At 37.3% G+C, this 12,701-nt stretch overlaps 1 protein-coding gene across 3 annotated transcripts in view; it reads left to right on the top strand.

Annotated features, from left to right (window-relative positions):
• Positions 1–12,701, top strand: part of cbx1b (chromobox homolog 1b (HP1 beta homolog Drosophila)) — a 23,127-nt gene extending 10,426 nt beyond the window's left edge. For 2 of the 3 annotated variants that reach the window (XM_061908136.1, XM_061908137.1), the window contains exons 4-7: positions 5,572–5,731; positions 5,806–5,953; positions 12,142–12,236; positions 12,325–12,701. In XM_061908136.1, the coding sequence (XP_061764120.1) occupies positions 5,572–5,731; positions 5,806–5,953; positions 12,142–12,236; positions 12,325–12,466 (545 nt within the window). In that variant the 3' untranslated portion in view covers positions 12,467–12,701. The remainder of the gene's footprint in view (positions 1–5,571; positions 5,732–5,805; positions 5,954–12,141; positions 12,237–12,324) is intronic. The other variant, XM_061908138.1, reaches the window with a different exon arrangement.

The raw sequence follows: 12,701 nt of genomic DNA, 5'->3' as shown, positions 1-12,701 counted from the left end.
ATACACACACCGAGATCTGATTACATACACAGATTGAGATACAGACACACAAATAAATACACACACCGAGATCTGATTACACACACCCACAGAATGAGATACAGACACACAAATTAAACCCCACAATAACGCTGATCTGATTACACACACACAGAGATTGAGATACAAACACCCAAAATAAAACCCATAAAGACGCGGATCTAATTACACACAGAGAGAGAGAGATACAGACACAAATAATTAGACATTTAGACTTAGACTGTGTTGGAACATCTTTGGCATACCACACTTGGAGAAGCACTAGTAAAGGAGGAATCTATCCATTAATTTGTTCAAACAATCGCGTAATCGGACCAAACACACTTTACAACCTCCATGCATAACCATCCATCCATCCATTTTCTACCGCTTGTCCCCTTTGGGGTCACGGGGGGTCGCTGGAGCCTATCCTGGAGCCTATCTCAGCTGCATTCGGGCGGTAACCTCGATGCAAATTTTAGGGAAAATAGTTCAAATAAACAAAGATTATACTTGCCATAATTGTATTTACCTTTTTGACCGTCTTCTACCTTGTTTTACCCTCCATCCATCCATTTACTACCGCTTATTAATTTTGGGGTCGCGGGGGGTGCTGGTGCCTATCCCAGCTACAATCGGGCGGAAGGCGGAGTACACCCTGGACAAGTCGCCACCTCATGGCAGGGCCAACACAGATAGACAGTCAACATTCACACTCACATTCACACATTAGGGCCAATTTAGTGTTGCCAATCAACCTATCCCCAGGTGCATGTCTTTGGAAGTGGGAGGAAGCCGGAGTACCCGGAGGGAACCCACACAGTCACGGGGAGAACATGCAAACTCCACACAAAAATCTCCAGAGCCCGGGATTGAATATCGCAATGTTTTACCCTCTCAATTCCTTATTTTACCTTTTGTTTACCTTCCATTTAACTAATTTTACCTTTAATTTACCACCTATTTAACTCACTTTACCTTTTATTTACTTTCTATTTTCCTGTTTTACCTTATTTTATCTTGTTTTACCTTCTTATATTCCTTTTCTCTTACCTTTGTTTTAACCTTCAATTAAACATATTTTACCTTCCTATACCTTGTTAATCTTATTTTACCTTTTTTCTTTGACTGTCTTTTACGTTGTTTTGTTTTCTTTTACCGTTTACATTCCTTATTTTACCTTTTATATACCTCCTATTTACCTTATTTTATTGTTTTTGCCTTCTGTTTACGTTCCATTATCTACTCCATTACCTTTTTATTTACATTTCATTTATTGTTTTTGCCTTCTATCTACCTGCCTTACCTACTCTTTATTTTATTTACCTTACCTTACCATTTATTTCCTTCTTTTACCTTCGATGTACCTTTTGACATTTTTTTTACCTTCTATCTTTTTTTTACCTTTTTACCTTTTTTCTGACATTTTTTACCTACTATTTAGTTTATCTTACCTTTTATTTACCTTCAATGTACCTTTTTGACCATTTTTGCCTTGTTCTTTCATTTTGTACCTTTTGTATTTTGTCTTTGATTTTTTTTTACCTTATATTTAGTTTTTTTTGCCTTTTATTTACCTTTGATGTACCTTTTTTGACCTCTTTGTACCTTTTTCTTTTCGTTTTATACTTTGTTCTATTGTTTTTTTACCTTTTGTATTTCATCTTTGTAATTTTTACCTACTATTTAGTTTATTTTACCTTTTATTTACCTTCAATGTACCTTTTTATGACCATTTTTTACTTTGCTCTATCGTTTTTTACCTTTTGTATTTCGTCTTTGACATTTTTTATCTTATATGTAGTATATTTTACCTTTTATTTACCTTTGATGTACCTTTTTTGACCGTTTTCTACCTTGTTCTATCGTTTTTTTTACCTTTTGTATTTCGTCTTCGTCATTTTGTACCCCGCCTTCCGCCCGATTGAAGCTGAGATAGGCGCCAGCGCCCCCGCGACCCCAAAATGGAATAAACGGTAGAAAATGGATGGATGGGGCATTTTTTTACCTTATATTTAGTTTATTTTACCTTTTTATTCACCTTTGATGTACCTTTTTTGACCGTTTTCTACGTTGTTCTATCGTTTTTTACCTTTGGTATTTCGTCTGACTTTTTTTTTTACCTACTATTTAGTTTATTTTACCTTTTATTTACCTTCAATGTACCTTTTTGACCATTTTTTTCTTTGTTCTATCATTTTTTTACCTTATATTTAGGTTATTTTACCTTTTGATATACCTTTTTTGACAGTTTTGTACCTTGTTCTATCGTTTTATACTTTGTTCTATCGTTTTTTTACCTTTTGTATTTCGTCTGTCATTTTTACCTTTTATTTAGTTTATTTTACCTTTTACCTTTGATATACCTTTTTTGACCGTTCTCTACCTTGTACGATTGTTTTTTTACATTTTTTATTTTGTCTTTGTCATTTTTTTTTTACCTTATATTTAGTTTATTTTACTTTTTATTTACCTTTGATGTACCTTTTTTGACCGTTTTGTACCTTGTTCTATCATTTCTTTACCTTTTGTATTTCGTCTTTGACATTTTTTACCTTCTATTCAGTTTATTTGATCTTATTTTACCTTCCATATTCCTTATTTTACCTTGTTTGTACCTTGCATTTTATTGCCTTATTTACATTTACATATAATACCCTTTTTTCACCTTATTTTACCTTCTATTTAACTCTACCTTTCTTTATGTTGTCCAGATTTGATAAACGTGTATCAGTTACACACATCCATCGATTAATCGAAGCAATAAAATATTAATCGAAACTTCTTTTTTTTATATCATTGCATAAATGCTTGCAGCCCTACTTCTAACACCTCCCAGTATATCACAACACGCCATTCTGTGCTTATTAATGTGTTCATAAATAATATTTTACACTGTAAAATGAACAGTGTGACATTATCACGTCATTTTATAATGAAATGGGCTCATAAAAAGGATAACACATACAGTGGGGCAAAAAAGTATTTAGTCAGTCACATTGTAGGAATTTTAAATAATTTATTTGTAAATTATGGTGGAAAATAAACTCTCACTGATGGAAGGAAGTTTTGGCTCAAAATCTCACGATGCATGGCCCCATTCATTCTTTCCTTAACACGGATCAATCGTCCTGTCTCCTTAGCAGAAAAACAGCCCCAAAGCATGATGTTTCCACCCCCATCCTTCACAGTAGGTATGGTGTTCTTGGGATGCAACTCAGTATTCTTCTTCCTCCAAACACAACGAGTTGAGTTTATACCAAAAAGTTCTATTTTGGTTTCATCTGACTACATGACATTCTCCCAATCCTCTGCCGTATCATCCATGTATCCATTTTGGTATAAACTCAACTCGTCGTGTTTGGAGGAAGAAGAATACTGAGTTGCATCCCAAGAACACCATAACTACTGTGAAGCATGGGGGTGGAAACATCATGCTCTGGGGCTGTTTATCTGCTGAGGGGACAGGACGATTGATCCGTGTTAAGGAAAGAATGAATGGGGCCATGTATCGTGAGATTTTGAGCCAAAACCTCCATCCATCAGTGAGAGCTTTGAATGGTTGACCAAATACTTATTTTCCACCCTAATTTACAAATAAATTCTTTAAAACTCCTACAATGTGAATTCCTGTATTTTTTTTCACATTCTGTCTCTCACAGTTGAAGTGTACCTATGATGAAAATTACAGACCTCTGTCATCATTTTAAGTGGGAGAACTTGCACAATCGGTGGCTGACTAAATACTTTTTTTGCCCCACTGTATTTTAGAATCTTTAACTACATTGTCTTTTTTGCATAATTTTTTGTTGATTTAACTTCTGCAAAGCGCCATAAAAAAGAAGCAGTGGTGTTCAAAGTGTTGCTAAACCACACAAGAGTGTCTTAAGGTGTCTTTTCTTACCACTTATAAAAGTGATACAGGTTGGCCTGCCTGCTGTGCTAAAAACGCACACTCCCTGGGCTTGTGGTGGCGGATCTACACTCTTTAATGATCTCTTATATTTGACACAAAATAAACCTCTATGTAGTTCTACTTGCTAAATATTGCTACAAAGTGGATCTTTTCTGCTATCGTTAGTTTATGAGTGACTTGCTGAGGAAAAAGCGTTCGATATTTTTGTCCTGACGATACTGAAAAAGTAGGTATCGATGTACGTTTTGTGTGTTGATATCAAAGTGCGCTTACTTTTGCTCATTCCTCTGTGTCGATCAGCGTAACTCGCTAAATATAGCTACAAAGTGGATCTTTTCTGCTATCGTTAGTTTATGAGTGACTTGCTGAGGAAAAAGCGTTCGATATTTTTGTCCTGATGATACTGAAAAAGTAGGTATCGATGTACGTTTCGTGTGTTGATATCAAAGCGCGCGTACTTTTGCTCATTCGTCTGTGTCGATCAGCGTAACTCGCTAAATATAGCTACAAAGTGGATCCTTTCTGCTATCGTTAGTTTATGAGTGACTTGCTGAGGAAAAAGCGTTCGATATTTTTGTCCTGACGATACTGAAAAAGTAGGTAACGATGTACGTTTTGTGTGTTGATATCAAAGCGCTCGTGCTTTTTGTCATTCGTCTGTGTCGATCAGCGTAACTCGCTAAATATAGCTACAAAGTGGATCTTTTCAGCTATCGTTAGTTTATGAGTGACTTGCTGAGGAAAAAGCGTTCAATATTTTTGTCCTGACGATACTGAAAAAGTAGGTATCGATGTACGTTTTGTGTGTTGATATCAAAGCGCGCGTACTTTTGCTCATTCGTCTGTGTCGATCAGCGTAACTCGCTAAATATAGCTACAAAGTGGATCTTTTCTGCTATCGTTAGTTTATGAGTGACTTGCTGAGGAAAAAGCGTTCGATATTTTTGTCCTGATGATACTGAAAAAGTAGGTATCGATGTACGTTTCGCGTGTTGATATCAAAGCGCGCGTACTTTTGCTCATTCGTCTGTGTCGATCAGCGTAACTCGCTAAATATAGCTACAAAGTGGATCTTTTCTGCTATCGTTAGTTTATGAGTGACTTGCTGAGGAAAAAGCGTTCGATATTTTTGTCCTGACGATACTGAAAAAGTAGGTAACGATGTACGTTTTGTGTGTTGATATCAAAGCGCGTGTGCTTTTTGTCATTCGTCTGTGTCGATCAGCGTAACTCGCTAAATATAGCTACAAAGTGGATCTTTTCAGCTATCGTTAGTTTATGAGTGACTTGCTGAGGAAAAAGCGTTCAATATTTTTGTCCTGACGATACTGAAAAAGTAGGTATCGATGTACGTTTTGTGTGTTGATATCAAAGCGCGCGTACTTTTGCTCATTCGTCTGTGTCGATCAGCGTAACTCGCTAAATATAGCTACAAAGTGGATCTTTTCTGCTATCGTTAGTTTATGAGTGACTTGCTGAGGAAAAAGCGTTCGATATTTTTGTCCTGACGATACTGAAAAAGTAGGTATCGATGTACGTTTTGTGTGTTGATATCAAAGCGCGCGTACTTTTCTTCATTCGTCTGTGTCGATCAGCGTAACATTTGATCCGTCTCACCACCGCTGTGTCTTGTCTAGCAGAGATCAAAATGGCAGCCGCGGAGAAGAAGGACAAGAAGGCGGAGGACGTAGCGGAGGAAGAGGAAGAGGAGGAGGAGTACGTGGTGGAAAAGGTCCTGAATCGGCGGGTGGTGAAAGGGAGAGTTGAGTACCTCCTCAAGTGGAAAGGCTTCTCCAAGTGAGCGCCACCCCGCGACATTTCCCAAACGTCTTTCCTTCTGTCCGAAACGAACCGATGCCGTGTGTCCGCAGCGAGGACAACACGTGGGAGCCCGAGGACAACCTGGACTGTCCCGACCTCATCGCCGAGTTCCTGCAGTCCCAGAAGTCTGCGCACGAAGGGAAGAGGAAGGCGGACGGAGACGGCGAGGAGAGCAAGTCGAAGAGGAAGAAAGATGACGTGAGTCCCCGCTACCTCCGCCAGGGGGTTTGTTTGTCTCTTGGTTGGCAACACAACTCTATCAGAAACGGGACAAGCAGGATTTCCTCGGATCATTAAAAAGTAATTCGATTTTTTTTTTTTAAATGAAGGCCTTACATGGCGTAAAAAACATTAAATACGATATCTAGAGCTGTGTTTTTCAACCTTTTTTGAGCCGAGGCACATTTTTTGCGTTGAAAAATTGCGTAACCACACCATCAGCAGAAATCATTAAAAAACAAAACTCAGTTGACAGTAAAAAGTTGTCGCAATTGTTGGATATGACTTTAAAGCAGGGGTGTCAAACTCAAATACAGAGTGGGCCAAAATTTTAAACAGAACAAAGCCGCGGGCCAAGGTTGAACAAATTAACCTTTTAATAGGGAGCCAAACAAGTTTTGCATTAAATATTGAACAAGCAAGGCTGATATAACTTTAGTGACATGCAAAATCCAGGTTCAAATAATAATAATAATAATTAAAAGAATATCAATGGCATCTCAAATAAAATTTCAATAAAAAATTTGTCTATTTTTCTATTTGCAATCTTCTGAGGTAAATATCACATTTTTTTCACAGGCTAATAATACATTTTAAAATAAAACAACAATAATGAATGAACCAAACATTCAAGCCTTGAAGAAGCAAGACAAAATGCATGAATAAAACGTTATTAGTCAGTTTGCTGGAAGGGTTAGTGCTGCAAGGGTTTCTGGGTATTTGTTCTATTGTGTTACGGTGCGGATGTTCACCTGAAATGTGTTTGTCATTCTTCTTTGGTGTGGGTTCACAGTGTGGCGCATATTTGTAACAGTGCTAAAGTTGTTTATACGGCCACCCTCTGTGACCTGTACGGCTGTTGACCAAGTATGCCTTGCATTCATTTGTGCGTGTGTATGTGTGTGTAAAAGCCACTAATATTATGTGACACGCTGTTAGTATGGAGGAAAAGCGAACGTGACGACAGGTGGTAGAGAACGCTAAAGGCAGTGCCTTAAATGCACGCCCCCAATATAGTTGTCCGGGTGGAAATCGGTAGAAATTCGGGAGAATGGTTGCCCCGGGAGATTTTCAGGAGGGGCACTGAACTTCGGGAGTCAACCGGGAAAATTAGGAGGGTAGGCAAGTATGAGTATTAGCGGTGAATACGGTGTTACAGCGGCACCGACGCTGTATAACACCGGCGGGCCAGCTCTAATGCTAAATTGATATTGCCTCAAGGGCCAAATTAAATTACACGGCGGGCCAAATTTGGCCCGCGGGCCAGAGTTTAACACCCATGCTTTAAAACATACCCAAGCATGCATCACTATAGCTCTTGTCTCAAAGTAGGTGTACTGTCACCACCTGTCACATCACACCCTGACTTATGTGGAGTTTTTTTTTGCAATTTTCCTGTGTGTAGTGTTTTAGTTCTTGTCTTACACTCCTATTTTGGGTGGCTTTTTCTCTATATTTGGTATTTTCCTGTAGCAGTTTCATGTTTTTCATGTGTATCTACTTTGTTTTAGCAATCAAGAATATTTCAGTTGTTTTTATCCCTCATGTGGGGACATTGTTGATTGTCATGTCATGTTCGGATGTACTTTGTGGACACCGTCTTTGCTCCAAAGTAAGTGTTTGCTGTTGTCCATAATTCTGCTTTTGTTGACTTTGTAGCCAGTTCAGTTTTAGTTTCGTTCTGCATAGTCTTCCTTAAGCTTCAACACCTTTTCTAAGGGGCACTCACCTTTTGTTTATTTTTGGTTTAATTATTAAACACCTTTTTACCTGCACGCTGCCTCCTGCTGTTCCAGACACCTACAAAGCAATAAGCTACCGGCTGCCACCTACTGATATGGAATAGTACGGTGTCTGTAGCGCGGCAGTAAAACGGCTGATCAAACAAAACGGAAGTCATCGTCACGGACCCACTAGCTGCACAAGCTAGCTCTCCAATCAGCTACTCAATAACTCCATGGTGACATTTTTTGGGGAATTTACAAAACTGAAACAATACAAAAAGAACACAGCTAATGCAACGCCAGCTTCATCACATCACAATAGTATGTACAAATATGCATGAAAAGACCCCTACAGACAGCACATATGGGACGCTTTACTAAGTAATAATTGTTTTAGTTACATTGTAAAACTCACAGACGTTGCTTGGAGCGATGAGTGAAGGATCCATACGAGTAGTAACGCTACGGACGGCCTAGAAGACAGAAAGGGACTTGTAATTCCGGTTCACAGCACAAAGCAGAGGGAAATGCTGCAGACCAAGGGTCACCAACGCGGTGCCCGCGGGCACCAGGTAACCCGTAAGGACCAGATGAGTCGCCCGCTGGCCTGTTCAAAAAATAGCTCAAATAGCAGCAGTTACCAGTGAGCTGCCTCTGTTTTTTAAATTGTATTTATTTACTAGCAAGCTTTTCTCGCTTTGCTCAACATTTTTAATTCTAAGAGAGACAAAACTCAAATAGAATTTGAAAATCCAAGAAAATATTTCAAAGGCTTTGTCTTTATTTGTTTAAATAAATTCATTTATTGTTTTACCTTGCTTCTTATAACTTTCAGAAAGACAATTTTAGAAAAAAAATACAACCTTAAAAATGATTTTAGGATTTTTAAACACATATACATTTTTACCTTTTAAATTCCTTCCTCTTCTTTCCTGACAATTTGAATCAATGTTCAAGTATTTTTTATTTATTTATTGTAAAGAATAATAAATACATTTTAATTTAGCTTCTGTTTTTTCAACGAAGAATATTTGTGAAATATTTCTTCAAATTTATGATTAAAATTCAAAAAAATTATTCCGGCAAATCTAGAAAATCAGTAGAATCAAATTTAAAACTTATTTCAAAGTCTTGAATTTCTTTTAAATTTTTTGTCCTGGAAAATCTAGAAGAAATAAGGATTTGTCTTTGTTAGAAATATAGCTTGGTCCAATTTGATATATATTCTAACAAAGTGCAGATTGGATTTTAACCTATTTAAAACATGTCATCAAAATTCTAAAATTAATCTTAATCAGGAAAAATTACTAATGATGTTCCATAAATTATTTTTTTTTAATTTTTCAAAAAGATTCGAATTAGCTAGTTTTTCTCTTCATTATTTTCGGTTGAATTTTAAATCCAATCCAATCCACTTTATTTATATAGCACATTTAAACAACAATAACGTTTCCAAAGTGCTGCACAGCCATGTTAAAAACAATATTATGCTCCACCAATGACTGAATAAAACAAAAAATGAATAAAAATAAAACCAATAAAAACAATATAAAAACAAATATGATTAAAAACTATTTTAAAGGGTAAAATCAATTAAAACAGTAAAATAATAGAGGACAATAGAGGACAGAGGACCACGCAACTCACATAGTGTTAAAAGCCAAAGAATAAAAGTGGGTCTTAAGACGAGACTTAAAACACTCCACTGTTTAAAGAGTCGAAATTGAAGATAAATTATGTTTCAAAATTTAATTTTCTTTTTTTGTGTTTTTTTCCCTCTTTTAAACCGTTCAATTAAGTGCAGGGGTGTAAAATATATTCAGGAATGGTCACGGATACAAAGGATTCTGGGTATTTGTTGTGTTGCGCTTATGTTGTGTTACTGTGAGGATGTTCTCCCGAAATGTGTTTGTCAATCTTGTTGGGTGTTTCTTCACAGCGCGGCGCATATTAGTAAGTGTTAAAGTTGTTTATATCACAACCATCAGTGTACTCTGTATCACCCAGTATGCCTTTCAATCTTGAACGTGTAATTGCGGAAGCTGCACACATGTTCCCGGACCAACAATCGATTCGTACATGTTGTTGAATGTGTCTAAGGCAATTGCTACACAGCACGCCCATATTTCTGTTATCAGGATGAACGCTATTGGATAGACGCGGGAACGTTAGCGTCTCCAATTGTCATCATTACTCTGTGAAACAGGTTTAAATAGCTCTGTTAGTGGTAAAGGTGGACAACCTCTGATGTATTTCAGCGGGCGAGTACGGTCCTGATAAAATGTTGGTTTGGGTGGACGGCGGGTGGATGACGACTTTGGTGATGCGGATGCGGATTATATAATTGCCTATCCGCGCATCTCTAGTGTGTATCAAACTGGTAGCCCTTCGCATTAATCAGTACCCAAGAAGTAGCTCTTGGTTTCAAAAAGGTTGGTGACCCCTGCTGTAGACATTTCACGCCACAGCAACTGCAGTGAGGGAACTTGTCCAAAAGATGGCGCCACAGCACAAACACACCTTTTTAGTGTCTTTGCATGAATTTAATGAAAATTAGCATAAGGGCCATCAGCAAAAGGAAAATCACTAAACGAGCAGCACAGTCTCAAAAGTGTTCATAGTGTAGCAAAAAATTAGCAGCTTAAAGTCTGGAATTTCCAATGTATTATATATATGTATGATTACATTATTGTTTAATTTGGCCACAATTAATGTAAACTTTGTAACATTATCATCAGAATTTAGTCTTCACGGACAATTGACTATTTATTTGACTATATATTATAGAAAATGGCCCTTCCATTTAATTTGAGTTTCATTCAATTACATTTGTTGATACCTGCAGAAAATCCTGATAGGGAAAGAGCGATGAAATTTTGGGGCTGATCTGGATCATTCTTGCTACGACTGGGTGATCAAACGATATCTAAATATGTATCGCGATACATATCAATTGAAAATGCGTTCGATAAAACATTCCTTTTTACTTTTCTTTGTTGGAAAAAAGCATGAACAAAACGCACTTAGAAATCAATAGTATCAACTATCAAGTTTGGTTGACTCACGGTTGATTCTTTGCACGCAGTGAGAAGATAAACTCAAAATAAAGAATTTGTGGATAAAAGGAAAAAAAAGTCACCTGGACATGTTTTGGATTTTTTTTTCAAAGGGACCGTATTCAGACCAATGTGGTCCGTAAATGATGCAAGGCAAGACCGCTAATACCACACCACTTTAGCTCACCCTTTAGAGCACAGCTGTAACTCCCTGGCACTAAAACTGCAGAAAATTGTTCTTCTCAGGTTTCCTGTTTAGATTTTCACACGTTGCACTATTTTCTTACACTTTATGTAGCATTTTCTACATATTCTTTAATTTTAAAAGCTTATTGTTAAGTGTGCAATGTGATTTTACTATTTTGTTTTACGTTGTTTGAGTGTTTTCCATGCTTGTGTTGACATTTCCTTTCTGCCTTGATAGCTGAGGAAGGTTATTTCTCCTGCTCCTTATTTTCCATAGGTCATAAAAAATGTCAATAATTTTCAATTATCGACTGATATATTAATAATGTTTAAACAATTTCCATAGTTGAATATTAATAACAGGGCAAATTAATGTTACACAGTCGTTTTTTTTGTAGCACTAAACCTGCAGAAACGGTGCCCCTGCAGTTAACATTTTCCCAATACTTTTTAACACTTTGAGGCATTTCTGACATATTCCTTCATTTAAAGAGTTTATTTAGTCTTCAATGTGATTTTACTATTTTGTTTACATTGAGTGTTTTCCATGCTTGTGTTGACATTTCCCTTCTGCCTTGATAGCTGAGGGATTATAATCAGAGGAAGGTTATTTCTCCTGCCCCTTATTTTCCGTAGGTCATAAAAAAAATGTCTATAATTATCAATATCGACCGATATATTAATGTTTATATTAATGTTTAAACAATTTCCATAGTTGAATAATAATAACAGGGCAAATTAATGTTACACAGCCGTTATTTCCTAGCACTAAACCTGCAGAAACGTCGCCCCTGCAGTTGACATTTTCCCACTTTGCACTATTTTTTTAACACTTTATGAAGCATTTCTTACATACTCCTTCATTTGAAGAGCTTATTGTTAAGTCTTCAATGTGATTTTACTATTTTGTTTACATAGAGTGTTTTCCATGCTTGTGTTGACAGTTCTTTTCTGCCTTGATAGCTGAGGGATTATAATGAGGAAGGTTACATATATTTTCTCCTGCTCCTTATGTTAGATTGGTCATAAAAAAAACATCAATAAGTATCGATATCGACCGATATAAAACACTGATAGGGTGATAGTTTTTAGACGTATCGGCCACTCCAGTATGTTTATTTATAGAAGTTATTCTTTCAGATAAATCTTCATTTTCAAGCAGACATGTTTGTGAAAAGACGGGTGTTGTGCTGATCCTCAGACAGAGAAGTTGAGAGGCTTCGCCCGAGGTTTGGACCCGGAGAGAATCATCGGCGCCACGGACTCGACAGGAGAGCTCATGTTCCTAATGAAATGGTCTGTATGCCATCACCACAATCCTGTTTTTTGGTTTTTAGGTCCACCCGCACCCCCTACTGACTTTTTTTCTTAAATGTGGTGGCAGGAAAAACTCAGACGAGGCGGACCTGGTGCCAGCGAAGGAGGCCAACGTGAAGTGTCCGCAGGTGGTCATCTGTTTCTACGAGGAGCGGCTCACCTGGCACTCGTACCCCAGCGAAGACGAGAAAAAAGATGAGAAAAACTAACGTGAAAATGTTTGGATCTTGGTTGTACTTTGGATTCTGGGGGGGTTAGTCATGTGACCGCATTGTGTTAGTGAGGGTGAAATGTGTAAGTAAGCTCACGTCACTTTGGTCCAACTTTTACTTTCACTGTCGTGCCATTCTTCTTTTTACCTCCTTTGCTTGCTCGTTGTGATCTTCGGTGTGTTTTTCATGTTTTTCGCCGACATTTTTGGACAAAATAAACCACTTTTTGTTA

The sequence above is a fragment of the Nerophis ophidion genome, linkage group LG08 (assembly GCF_033978795.1).
Source record: "Nerophis ophidion isolate RoL-2023_Sa linkage group LG08, RoL_Noph_v1.0, whole genome shotgun sequence".
NCBI classification, from domain to species: Eukaryota; Metazoa; Chordata; class Actinopteri; order Syngnathiformes; family Syngnathidae; genus Nerophis; species Nerophis ophidion.
The sequence above is the reverse complement of the archived record's forward strand: the minus strand, read 5'-3'. Positions and strand labels throughout refer to the sequence as shown.